The sequence below is a fragment of the Megalobrama amblycephala genome, linkage group LG16, assembly GCF_018812025.1.
Source record: "Megalobrama amblycephala isolate DHTTF-2021 linkage group LG16, ASM1881202v1, whole genome shotgun sequence".
Lineage (NCBI taxonomy): Eukaryota > Metazoa > Chordata > Actinopteri > Cypriniformes > Xenocyprididae > Megalobrama > Megalobrama amblycephala.
This window is the reverse complement of record NC_063059.1, coordinates 22,548,151-22,561,951: the sequence shown is the minus strand read 5'-3', so window position 1 is coordinate 22,561,951 and position 13,801 is coordinate 22,548,151. Positions and strand designations below refer to the sequence as shown.

Genomic DNA, 13,801 nt, shown 5'->3' with positions numbered 1-13,801 from the left:
TCTATAAAGCTTGTTTAACAAGACAATTCTTGTTTACAATGACAGTCTGGCAGGAGGAAACCAAAAACATACTGGACATAAACACTACCATTCAAAAGTTTACCATGTCTGCATTTATTTGATCGAAAATACAGTAATATTGTGAGATATTATAACATCAAATAATAGTTTTCTATAGTAATATATTTTATATATTCCTCTATTCCTATGATGGCAAAACTGCATTTATTTGAATAAGATTTTTTTTCTTTACTGTCACTTTTGATCAATTTAATGCATAAAATGAATAAAAGTATTACTGACCTCAAACTTTTGAACAGTAGTGAAAAAAATCATTAAAGATACTAAGACAAAAAATAATGCCATTAAAATATTCTGTAACACTTTACAATAAGGTTCATTAGTTAAAACATTAGTTAATGTATTAACTAACATGAACAAACCATAAGCAATTCATTTGTTACTGTATTTACTAATCTTCATTAATGTTAGTTAACGAAAATACAGTAGTTCATTGTTTGTTCATGTTAGTTCACAGTGCATTAACAAATTTTAGCAAGATTTTAATAATGTATTAGTAAATGTTGAAATTAACATTAACAAAGATTAATAAATGCTATATAAGTGCAGTTCATTATTAGTTAATGCTAACTAATGTTGTTAACTAATGAACCTTATTTTAAAGTAAATTTATATAAATAATATAAAAACAAATGTTTTATTAATTTTTATGAAAGCTCAGATAGAGATATAAGTTTCACATTCCAGTAACATCTGTAATGTATTCCAAACATAAAAAGCGTCAAAATTAAAAGTTAAAATCTTTTGCCATTTAAATTTTTATAGATTCAAAACCTCTCTACTTCATAAAAGCCTTCCACTTGGCCGTATCAGCATTAAGCATGCAGTTGTTTCATCACTCTTTCACTGAAGACCAGAGGAAAGGAAAGGTAAGGCACCTGTTTGAAATATACAGTGCACAGCATAAATGAATACACCCCCTCTGAAACTTAAATTTCCCACTGAATCGTTCTCAGATTTAATGCTGACAACAATGGAAGCACTTGGTAGAGAACTGTCAGAAGACTTGTCTTAGCACAAAAGAGGACAGTGCTGCAAGAGGATTACCAAATCATTGTTTTAAGTGTGAAAATATAGCAAAAGTAACACAGAAATTCAAAAACAATAGAATTGTGACAAGGCCCCTGAAATAATCAAGCCTTCATTTTAAGCTTTCATTTAGTGATGAGGGATTTTTTTGCTAAACAAAGAGCAGGAGAAATACCAAGCGAGTGTCTCGGAGCCAGCAAAAGCTATGAAATGAGTGACTGTTTATCTCACAGAGTAAGATGCAGCCTGCAGAAATTACATGCATGGTTGTTGTTCTCACTGGAACTACCTACTGTAGCCAAAGCACAGTAAAGTCAGTTAGCCATTTCCAAAGCAAATATTTACAAAATATAGATTGTGGGAATAAATACTCTGGTCTCATGAGACCAGATCAATCATTTTGGATATAACAGCATCCAAAATGTTATGGTGTTGCTAGAGAAGGAGTACAGTGAGAAGTGCCTGGTTCCCACAGTAAAGTTCAGTGGTAGTAAAGCTCTTATATAGGGATGTATGAGTGCTGAAGATGTGAGGGAGTTGTGCTTTATCAATGCTGTCATGAATTCCCACACCACTGTGTAATTTAATACACAAACTTGAAACAGAAGATGTTACCTTTTCCTCATTCCCTGCGTTGTTGGGCATTTTTTTCAACATGGCAATGATGACATGCATTCTCCAAAGGTGAAAAACCTTCTGTGGACATGTATTGCACTCAATCTTAACACTCTTGAGCACCTGTGGGGGATTCTAGAGACGAGTTGAGCAACACTTCCCATTAAAGATCAGGGCATTTAAGGAGCTCATCATCCAGGAGTTAAACAGGACAGAAGTGACAATTTGTCATGAACTTGTACACTCCGTGCCAAGAGGGGTCAGAGGACATACTAAGTACTAGAATATTATACATTTGTTGGATTAAATCTAGGGTGTACTCATTTCTGCAGTCCTTCGTTTGAACAAGATTGGCTAATTTACATATTTTACGGATATTAATGACATACATTTCTCTGTTTTTATTAAGTATATGTTTAGTGCATTTCAATTTTGCCATCTTTCAATGATTCATCTTTTGTATTTGTTCAGAGGGGGTATACTCATTTATGTTGTGCACTGTATATGAAATCCAGGAAGAGCTATAACAGACTTTTTTCACATGTACATCCATAGATGGATGAAGAAAACAAACCAGAGGCCTTTGGAACATTAGTAGAGAACTTCTTCAGTGTAAAAATACCTATTGAGACCCATTTTGCACAGCACCTGCTGGCAGAAAGGTTAGTATCATATCTAAGGTGCATTTGACTTTAACAACATATTAAAAAACTAAGAACATATTAACTCAGTTCCTCAATTGATTTTAGACTTCAAGTATATAAATACTTCAAGTTGGAACAGCTCCTCCAGGAACTGAAACCAACTCTGAAAGACAGACATGGAGATGGTGAGGGATTGATTGTATAAGGAGAGTGCTTAACAGTAAACATTTTTAGCTGAGCAAATAGCTGGGAAATGGGTAAAATGTTTGGGTCTTTTGTGTATATTGTTGCAGGACGAGGGCAAACTGGCCTAAAGACTCAAGTCCCAGTGAGTAAATGTACTTTTACATCTTATGTTTTATTTATTCTGAAGAGTATACAGCTATGGAGATGTCCTTTTTTTTATCCTCTACCTGTGCTTCAGGTGCTGTGTGTGGAGAGAGAAATAAACAGACTTAATGAAGTTTACCAGCAGCTCTCCTCTGAACTCCACAGGGCAACACACATACGTAGCCCACCGGAGCAGAAAGAGTCCAAGTTTGACAAACCGCTACAGGTAAGAGCCAGTGGAGACCCCAAAAACCCCCACAATGTGGGAGGGAGTGCCAAATGCATTTACATTGTAAAATGTGTTTCTCACTCTTTCTGTCTGTGTCTCTCACGCTCCCCATGCTTGCAGGAGCAGCAGATAATGCTGGAGCTGCAGAAGTGTACGGTGCAACAGAGGCTGAAGGAGATGAGAGACAGACTTTCTAAACTGAGTCCCAATGAAGACAGAGCAGCTCAGAAAGACAGCCAGACGCCCAGCAAACGCAAACCAGACAACACAAGACCAGAGAAACAGACACCTGCCACAGGGAAGTCCAGCAACAAGAAAAAGCAGAGCAAGCATATGGACAAAGATGAGGAAAAGCGTGTGACTGCGTGAGGAAAATTTTTGAAAATGAATTATTTAGATTCTAAATGAATGTGAAACTTTTGTGACACAGTCACAGTCAGTCAGAAGATATTTAATGTTTAATGTACAGGAGGAGCAGGGCAAGATGACATAGAAACAGAAACCAAAATGTCCTCTCACTTGTGACCTGTAGATGTTGACAAAAACTTACATGAAGGAGATATAGGGGTTGGACAAAATAACATGAACACCTGGGAAATAGGCAATATTTCTTTATTAGGTGTTTTACCAAAATTAGCCTTTAATACAGATCCAACCTTATTGGAATAGATTAATACAACTTTTGAATAGTTTCCAGTCGAATGTTGTTATCAGATGTCTGTCAGTTGTTTCAGAGATGTCTGCTTCTCACTCTTCTCTCCAAAACTTCCCACAGTAGTTCGATAATATTCAAGTTAGGTGATTAAACAGACCAGGGCAGATGCTAATGTTCATCTTGGTGCTCCAACCATCCAGGTTTTATGATCGTCACACCATCTTTTTCACATTTTAGCAGTGGTGTTTGACATTAAATTTTAGCAATTGCAGCTCTTCTTTGTGAAACATGGTCTTCAGGGTGAATATTTAGCTTTGCTGTCACTTTGCTGCAGTTGTTCTGTGTTGTTTGGACACAATCCTTCATAGTGTTCGGCGGTCCTTATCATTGACTTTCGGTTTTTGCCCTCCATTCTTCTTCGTTCATGAAGTCTTGCCATGTTTTGAGCGCACAGTCATAAAACACACAAGTGGGCTGTTAAGGTTACAGATGATAAATGGGCTTTGAAGATTTCACACATAGCTTGTAACCACTGATATATAAGCTAGAGAATATAAACAACAAAAAAGATGAATAAAAGATAATCGCAATGTTTGCTTTTTCACTGTAGCCTACACAAATCATAATAACCCCTATAATAACGGGTGTTCACTGTTCACATTATTTTGTCCAACCCCTGTAGCTTTATCATTAGCTTGGATGCAGTGTTATGCTTTATTTTATTTTATGTTTTTAAATTGCCATTAAAGGTGCCCTAGATTCAAAATTTTAATTTACCTCAGCATAGTTGAATAACAAGAGTTTAGTACATGGAAAAGACATACATTGAGTTTCAAACTCCATTGCTTTCTCTTTCTCATTATAAATCTCATTTGTTTAAAAGACTTCCGGAAAACACGCGGATCTCAACATAACACCGACTGTTACGTAACAGTCGGGGTGTACGCCCCAATATTTGCATATGCCAGCCCATGTTCCCAACATTATGAAAGGCATTAGACAAGGGCAGCCAGTAACGTCTGGATCTGCACAGGTGAATCAACAGACTAGGTAAGCAAGAAAGAACAACAGCGAAAATGGCAGATGGAGCAATAATAACTGACATGATCCATGATATCATGATATTTTTAGTGATATTTGTAAATTGTCTATCTAAATGTTTCGTTAGCATGTTGCTAATGTACTGTTAAATGATGTTAAAGTTACCATCGTTTCTTACTGAATTCACGGAGACAAGAACCGTCGTTATTTTCATTTTTAAACACTGTATAATTCATAAACACAACTTCATTCTTTATAAATCTCTCCAACAGTGTAGCATTAGCCCTTAGCCACGGAGCACAGCCTCAGCCTGAAAAAATCAAATATAAACATCAAAATAAATACTTTACTCACATAATTCGATGCATGCATACAGCATGCATGACGAACATCTTGTAAAGATCCATTTGAGGGTTATATTAGCTGTGTGAACTTTGTAAATGTGCTGTAATATAATCGAGAGCTCGTGTGGCAGGGAGCACGCGAATTAAAGGGGCGGCGCGCTGAAAAAATCAGTGCATAGTTAATGATGCCCCAAAATAGGCAGTTAAAAAAATTAATTTAAAAAAATCTATGGGGTATTTTGAGCTGAAACTTCACAGACACATTCAGGGGACACCTTAGACTTATATTACATCTTGTGAAAAAGCATTCTTGGGCACCTTTAACATATACATATAAGCTATTTACAATATACCTTTCAAATTTTTGGGGTCTATAATATTATATTATAAAATGTTTTTGAGGGAAGTTTGCTCACCAAAACTGCATTTATTTAATCAGCAATTCAGTAAAAACGGTAATACTGTGAAGTATTAATATTGAAATATATTTTAAAATGTATATTTATTCCTGCGCATCATTACTCCAGTCTTCAATGTCACATGATCCTTCAGAAATCATTCTGATATGCTGATTTGCTGCTCAAGAAACATTTTTCATGTTGAAAACAGTTGTGCTGCTTAATATTTTTGTGAAATCCGTGATACAGTTTTCAAGTTTCTGTAATTAATAGAAAAAAACTGTATTTATTTAAAATATAAATCATTTGTAACAATGTAAATGTCTTTACTATCACTTTTGATCAATTTAATGCATCCTTGCTGAATAAAAGTATTAATTTCTTTTTAAAAAATCTTACTGTCTTTAGTTAGTGTAGGTGTTTTTATTCATTATTTACTTTAATTTTTGAACATGATTGTTAGCCATAAAGTTAGAAATAATCTTGTTTCAGTACATTTATGCTAAAAAAAGTTTCAAATTTCTTATTAGTCGGTCTGAAAAACATGGAAAATATTATTAATTAAACACCTTATGCTCTTCTGAGCAGTAATATATGTGACATACTTCATTCTCTGTTTTCCTGTCAGTAATCTAACAGTTCATGCGTGCTCATGCTCTGAGCCGGGCTAAACTCTATTCCTCTAGAGGGAACAGACTGTGAACAGATTGGAAGGGGTGGGCAGTAGCTATCATCACCCGCTATCAATGTTACAACTCTCTGTCCTTGAGCTGATACGCTCAAGAAACTTCCAATGGCTGTTTGCCGTCAGCCTTTATCACTTAGATTAAACAAACAGCGTGTCCACACGGCATCCAGGGCAGACTTTCCACTTAACATACCTGTCAGGCTCAGTGTACTGCTGCTGAAGTAGATACAGTGACTGCAAGACCCTCATACATCTTATTATTCTCACATTCAAACTTAATTTTGTGGAATTTTAAATGTATTCTTAGATGTGCCATTCATTTTTAGTTCAACTTTATACTTTTGAGAAACTTAGCATTTAAAAAATCCTCTATTGAAACTGATACAGTGTTTTTATATCAGTATATAAAATATATAATATCAGTGTATATATAATTTTTGCAGTATAATAATAATACTAGTAGTTTTTTTATATATTAATTGTAGTGGTAGCAACAACAACGATTATCACCACAACTATTAGCAACAACAACTGTGTTTGCTGTTGTTATTTGTGCATATCAATCTGTTTGAGTTAACCTTAATAACTATAACAAAAACTTTAACACTATTCTTTTGCTGCTTGGCAAGCACTGTATTTTCTCCAGTAAATGCAAATGTAGTTGCTTTTGCTCTTGTTCTGAGTGTTTGTTTAATATACATTATTAATGAACAGGTTGTCATGCTGTATTTCTGGAGGAGGTAGCTGTGATCATGCCTATTTCTGTCCTGGCTCTCTTCATTACAAACGAACAGCTGCAATACCTGAGTGGACTCCACTTGAATAATGAACTCATGGTCAGATCTCGAGTCTACTGTGCAGTGTGGCTTTTTATAGGAATCGCTGTTTTATTTAGCAGAAATATTGTCCTTTGTTATAGGGCTGAAGATCCATTGATATGTCCATTAACCGACCATCCTGCCGTAAGTGTTGTCATTTATTATTCATATTGTGGCATATGAATTTTTAAAAAGTAAATTATGTCCATTTGATCTCCTAGAAAGATCTATTGGTAATGCCACTTAGTCTACTTTAAAACTGATAGAGAAATACAAACAAATGAACTATGTGATATAGGTTAGGTACTTTTCTCAATCTTCATTTCTACTGTAATACTTTAGACAAAGTTGGACTTATAAAAAAAAGATATTGTTTGGGGCTGCCATATTTAACTTTTTAATAGAGGCAGTTGGGTTCCGGAAGTAAAAACTCCATTCACTTTCTTTATAGGGAAATTGATTTCGAACAATAACTTTTAAACCTTTAAAGACAGACTACTGTGAACTGCGAGGTTGTTAATTGCTTCTACTGAAGCTGTCAGCCTGCATTATTTCAATTTATTTTTTAAAACAATCATGTTTAAAGGGTTAGTTCAACCAAAAATTAAATTTCTGTACTCGCCCTCATGTCGTCCCAAACCTGTATGACTTTCGTTTGTCTTCGGAACAAAAAATAAGATATTTTTGATGAAATCTGAGGGTATCTGATGAGGTACATAGGCAGCAATGACACTGCACCTTTTGAGGTCCAGAAAGGTATTAAAAGACATCTATAAAAGGCTGATGTGACTGGAGTGGTTTAACCTTAATGTTATGAAGCGAAGAGAATACTTTTTGTGCGCAAAAACAAAACAAAAATAATGACTTTATTCAACAAATTCGTCTGTCCCCTGTCATTACTAAGTCATAATAAGTCATTATTTTGTTTTGTTTTTGCACACAAAAAGTATTCTCGTCGCTTCATAATATTAAGGTTGAACCACTGTAGTCACGTCGACAGTATTAACGATGTCTTTTAATACCTTTCTGGACCTCAAAAGGTGCAGTGTTGTTGCTGCCTATGTACCTCATCAGATACCCTCGGATTTCATCAAAAATATCTTAATTTGTGTTCCGAAGACAAACGAAGCTCATATGAGTTTGGGACAACATTTGGGACAGAAATTTCATTTTTGGGTGAAGTAACCCTTTAACAGAATTCCTGAAAAAAAAACTACATTACCCATGATGCTGTACAGAAAATTACACCAATCAGGGATTCAAAAAAACAAAACAACACATGCCAAAATAGCTCTTTAGCTCCACCCACTTCCATGAAGCACTGCGAATCGAGTCAATCTCAAAATACTTGTGTTTGTATATTTATACGCATATTTTGCAATAAACTTAAAATGTATTGCTTATATACATAATCAACATTTCTAAATTTAAAAATTGATTATGCTGTTCGCAGTGCTTCATGGGACTGTAGTTCTTTCCCTCACTCTTGTACCTTTGTTTGATTTTCAAAACTGTTTTGCTTCAAATCAAAAATTGTAGTGTTGGGATTTACATGTACCTCATAGCTGATTGGCTTGGTTCATGGCTTATAACTCTTTAAAATCCCTATGGGAAAAATGAATGGAAAAAATACTTCCGGAACCAGCGCCGCCGAAAAAGTTTCACTCTGTTGCACTTATAGACCTCTCAATAGTGTAAACATAAATTAATGTAAGTAAACCTGAAATCTCTCCAAGTCTCTTGAAATCTGTTTTCTTATTTTAAATAGTTTACACCAGTAAATAATGGTCCAGAGATCCTTCGGAGCAGAGGGACTTCACTTGAACGGTTTTGTAATGTAGCACATAACATCAGACTTGGTATAGTGCTAGACAGTCATTTCTCTTCTTGAGTCCAATGATGTGTGAGATTTGCTTGTGTAATCTTGCTCCTGGTTGTTATTCAGTGATAAAGAATGTGAGCTCTCTATAAAGTCTCTTGAGACCTGGTGATTTGTTTTGTGTGCATCATTATATAAATTGCTCTGTACTTTCTTTGGCAACAGACCATTAAATAGGAAACACTGCCACACACATAACAGAGCATAAAGATGGCTAGCAGTTCAACTAAAATGTGTCTACTTCAAATAGAAACAAAAAAATGATCCGGTCTTTGTCCAGTTTGGATTTTTCAGCATTCTGGATAAAAAGGAGAGTTGCTGCTGGTGGTTACTAATATTTGTGGGGCTCCATATTTGTGTTAAAATCTGATGCGGCACTGGTCAAGAATGGATTGATGAGGTGAGATTGATGGGAGGAGGTCAGAAGAGATATTTTTTAGGTTTGTTTTGAGAGGTGGTTCAACAGTAGGTGGTAAAAAGCTGGAGAGTTTCCTCATGGGAGATGGAGTAGGATGTAAATGTAGGATGTGGCAAGTGTTCCCTGTTGCCAGTTTTTGATAGCATTTAAACCTGAAAGCATAAACCGAGTAATGATGTAATAGAACACGTCTCTCTTTGCAATAGTAAGAGGCTTGGAATAGCACAGAAACGTCATCTTTGTCACTTGTAGGAACTTGCAGGAACTAAAAAAGCTGATAAAACAACCTTTTATTGGTAAACACTTCAGTAGCATACAAAGAGACTGCTGTGCCTTTCAATTTATGCAGACTGACAGAATGGCCTCTCTGTTTCTTGGCCTACTCAGTATGCAGAGCGTTTCTGAGAATCATGCAGGTCATGATGCTCTGTCCTGGGATTGATCTAGTCCCATTATGAGGTTCAAAAAACAGGTTTTGGCCTTCAAGGCAACCTTTGTGTGAACTCAATTTGACCATTAGTGAAAACGTCTATTTTGCATTATTTTTATTATTATTATTTAAATTTAATATAATTCCTTCATTACAAATGATATTATCATAACAGTTCGAGTTTAATTACAAATTAACCTTAAACTTTTAATCACAAATTAGCTTATTTGATTAGACTTAGTATTTGTTTTTATATTTTATTACAATTTACATTTTTAAAAATCCTAACTTTATTTCAAGTTTTATTTTTTTTATCTATATTATATTATATTATATTATATTATATTATATATTCTACTGGTTTCACCAAGTCAAATTTAAGACTTTTTAAGACCTTTTTTTATGACCCAGCAGAAACTCTATTATATTTATATTGTATTAATTATATTGTATTATATTGTATTAATTATATTATATTATATTATATTATATTATATTATATTATATTATATTATATTATATTATATTATATTATATATTCTACTGGTTTCACCAAGTCCAATTTAAGACTTTTTAAGACCCTGCAGAAACCTTATTATATTATATTATATTATATTATATTATATTATATTATATTATATTATATTATATTATATTATATTATATATTCTACTGGTTTCACCAAGTCAAATTTAAGACTTTTTAAGACCTTTTTTTATGACCCAGCAGAAACTCTATTATATTTATATTGTATTAATTATATTATATTATATTGTATTAATTATATTATATTATATTATATTATATTATATATTCTACTGGTTTCACCAAGTCAAATTTAAGACTTTTTAAGACCTTTTTTTATGACCCAGCAGAAACTCTATTATATTTATATTGTATTATATTATATTATATTATATTATATTATATTATATTATATTATATTATATTATATTATATATTCTACTGGTTTCACCAAGTCAAATTTAAGACTTTTTAAGACCTTTTTTTATGACACAGCAGAAACTCTATTATATTTATATTATATTATATTATATTATATTATATTATATTATATTATATTATATTATATTATATTATATTATATTATATATTCTACTGGTTTCACCAAGTCCAATTTAAGACTTTTTAAGACCTTTTTTTTATGACCCAGCAGAAACTCTATTATATTTATATTATATTATATTATATTATATTATATTATATTATATTATATTATATATTCTACTGGTTTCACCAAGTCCAATTTAAGACTTTTTAAGACCTTTTTAAGACCCTGCAGAAACCTTATTATATTATATTATATTATATTATATTATATTATATTATATTATATTATATTGTATTGTATTGTATTGTATTGTATTGTATTGTATTATATATTCTACTGGTTTCACCAAGTCAAATTTAAGACTTTTTAAGACCTTTTTTTATGACCCAGCAGAAACTCTATTATATTTATATTGTATTAATTATATTATATTATATTGTATTAATTATATTATATTATATTATATTATATTATATATTCTACTGGTTTCACAAAGTCAAATTTAAGACTTTTTAAGACCTTTTTTTATGACCCAGCAGAAACTCTATTATATTTATATTGTATTATATTGTATTATATTATATTATATTATATTATATTATATTATATTATATTATATTATATTATATTATATATATATTATATTATATTATATTATATTATATTATATTATATATTCTACTGGTTTCACCAAGTCAAATTTAAGACTTTTTAAGACCTTTTTTTATGACACAGCAGAAACTCTATTATATTTATATTATATTATATTATATTATATTATATTATATTATATTATATTATATTATATTATATTATATTATATATTCTACTGGTTTCACCAAGTCCAATTTAAGACTTTTTAAGACCTTTTTTTATGACCCAGCAGAAACTCTATTATATTTATATTATATTATATTATATTATATTATATTATATTATATTATATTATATTATATTATATTATATTATATTATATATTCTACTGGTTTCACCAAGTCCAATTTAAGACTTTTTAAGACCTTTTTAAGACCCTGCAGAAACCTTATTATATTATATTATATTATATTATATTATATTATATTATATTATATTATATTATATTATATTATATTATATTATACAATGTAAACTATTCATGTGCTGAAGCTAATAAACAGACACACAGGGTTTCATCCTCCACTGCTGGATGAAAGCATTACACTGGCCTGCTCTCTGCACGCTGTCATTTTGCGTTGCTGTTGCCATGGTTTCCCTGTATCGTGGGTATAGCAACCACTAGGCCTGCCATTTTTAGTCTGCGCCGAGACCAAGCCTGCTGGCAACATCTCCCTCTCTAAGCAGTGCACTCCTGCTATTGTATTAGAGCTCTGTACAGACACACCACACTTTCAATCCCTTCCACAATTCAATTCCTGCTTGTTGGGATATATTGGAAAGCATCTGAACATGACTGATGGAAACACAAGCAGACTGTTTGTTATAAATTCTAGGTCTGTTAATCATGTGCTCTTTGTATTCCTGTGAGGTCAACATAATAAAGCAGCCATAATCCCAATGATGAAATCTGTAATCCTTAACTCTGACCTTTGTACTAAGCTTCATGGGTTCCCATACATTACTACTTTGGCGAGATTAAATTGCAACATTCTAATTGTAAGATTAGACACAAATCTTATGTTTGTGTTAATACTGAAACAGGGATCTAATCCCAACAAATTATCTTTCCCAACGGTACCGCAATGAAGAGGAATCCATTTTATTTGTATAAAAAAGCAAGATGGGCGTAAATGTACACTGTTGCACATGGCTAAGCTATCGTGACCATAAACATGTAAAATCTGCATATGCATTTCATACCATCTGGATTACTGGAGTGTAGGAAACACGTTTATCCTAATTCTCAGATGTTTTCCATTAAGTGTTTGTCCTTAAGTGTGCACTATATGCTGCCAGTCATGTGACTGAAAGCATTTTAACTTAATAGCCATACAGTCTGTATCCATTTTTTGGGCCTATTTCAACAAATGCACATTTTGGCTCGAAATGCCATTTTGCATTTGTCAATTTCTTCAGCAGTCGTCATCCATGTGGTGACTGAAAGCTGGAAAGGTTAGATTCGGTATGACTATAATAATTGCAGTAATTGCGTTTCCCCGACCACGCGTAGGTTAAGTAGGACCAGCGTGTGGGTTGAAATGATGAAATGCTGTTCTTGAGCGGACACAATAGAAGCCTGCAGATGCATACAGCTCATGATGTGCTGTTCTCTTTGGGGTTGATGGATGTTGTTTATGAGGAGAGAGAAGACAGGAGCTGATGACTGAACAATAGATGCTGGTGTACAACTCACTGATCTGTGTTAAATGTGTGGGCTCTGACGAAGCTTCGGCCTCATATCTGTCACTTTCTGTTGCGTAAGTTGCCAGGTCATGAGGACTCCACTGCCACCTTTGAACAAATCACACATTAGGCATTGAACCTTGAATAAAACAAAACAATATAGGGGACACAGAGGCTAGTTGGCGAACTTTTTAGTCCAGTGAATATTTGGGTTCATTCTTGAAGGTCAATTTTTGTGTAGACACACAAAAAGATACTGAACATTTCCAGTGATATTGCCTAGAACATTTATTCACTGAACACTATAAATAAAAATAATTTATATATATTAAAAATAGCAGGGCATGTTGTAACACTGTATGGGGTAAGTTGTCACAATGAAACTTGCTATTAAACACTGGAAACAATTTTTCACTTAGAAATTGCTAGTAAATTTCACAATTAATTATAAGAAAGTAACACGTTGAATTAAACTTTTGAAGTAGAAAGACTGAAATAGTATTTTCTTGTAAAACGTACTTCGGTAAACTTTAAAAGCATTGAAAAATCATTTTACAGTATAGGCTTTATAGCAAAATTTGAAGCTTATGAATGACAACAATTTACACTAAAAGGTAACATGCAAAAAAATAATACCATTGTTTGGCCAGCAAATATTGTGAAAAGTAAATTGTGTCAAATATATGAAAGATTACCTTTTAAAATATCAGCTTTTTGTCAGCGAAACAAGTTTTAGTTAAATTCTTTGTTGTTGTTTTAAGACTTTTGCAGGTCACTGCTAAGCAACGTG

At 32.8% G+C, this 13,801-nt stretch overlaps 2 protein-coding genes across 6 annotated transcripts in view; both read left to right on the top strand.

Moving 5' to 3' along the window:
• The window catches only part of si:ch211-286b4.4 (zonadhesin), a 55,107-nt gene extending 51,918 nt beyond the window's left edge, over nucleotides 1-3,189 (top strand). Inside the window, exons 92-97 of the mRNA XM_048159986.1 lie at nucleotides 847-950; nucleotides 2,281-2,387; nucleotides 2,475-2,554; nucleotides 2,663-2,697; nucleotides 2,865-2,925; nucleotides 3,049-3,189. Of these exons, the coding sequence (XP_048015943.1) occupies nucleotides 847-950; nucleotides 2,281-2,387; nucleotides 2,475-2,554; nucleotides 2,663-2,697; nucleotides 2,865-2,882 (344 nt within the window). The 3' untranslated portion in view covers nucleotides 2,883-2,925; nucleotides 3,049-3,189. The remainder of the gene's footprint in view (nucleotides 1-846; nucleotides 951-2,280; nucleotides 2,388-2,474; nucleotides 2,555-2,662; nucleotides 2,698-2,864; nucleotides 2,926-3,048) is intronic.
• The window catches only part of scn3b (sodium channel, voltage-gated, type III, beta), a 28,221-nt gene continuing 17,598 nt past the window's right edge, over nucleotides 3,179-13,801 (top strand). The window contains exon 1 of one of the 5 annotated variants that reach the window (XM_048160942.1): nucleotides 3,179-3,293. Coding sequence is in view for 4 of the 5 variants with exons in the window: in XM_048160943.1 (XP_048016900.1) it covers nucleotides 6,992-7,016 (25 nt within the window). In the remaining variant the exon portion in view is untranslated. Of the gene's footprint in view, nucleotides 3,294-6,782; nucleotides 7,017-13,801 lie in introns of those variants that run through there. The other 4 variants (XM_048160943.1, XM_048160940.1, XM_048160939.1 and 1 more) reach the window with 4 other exon arrangements.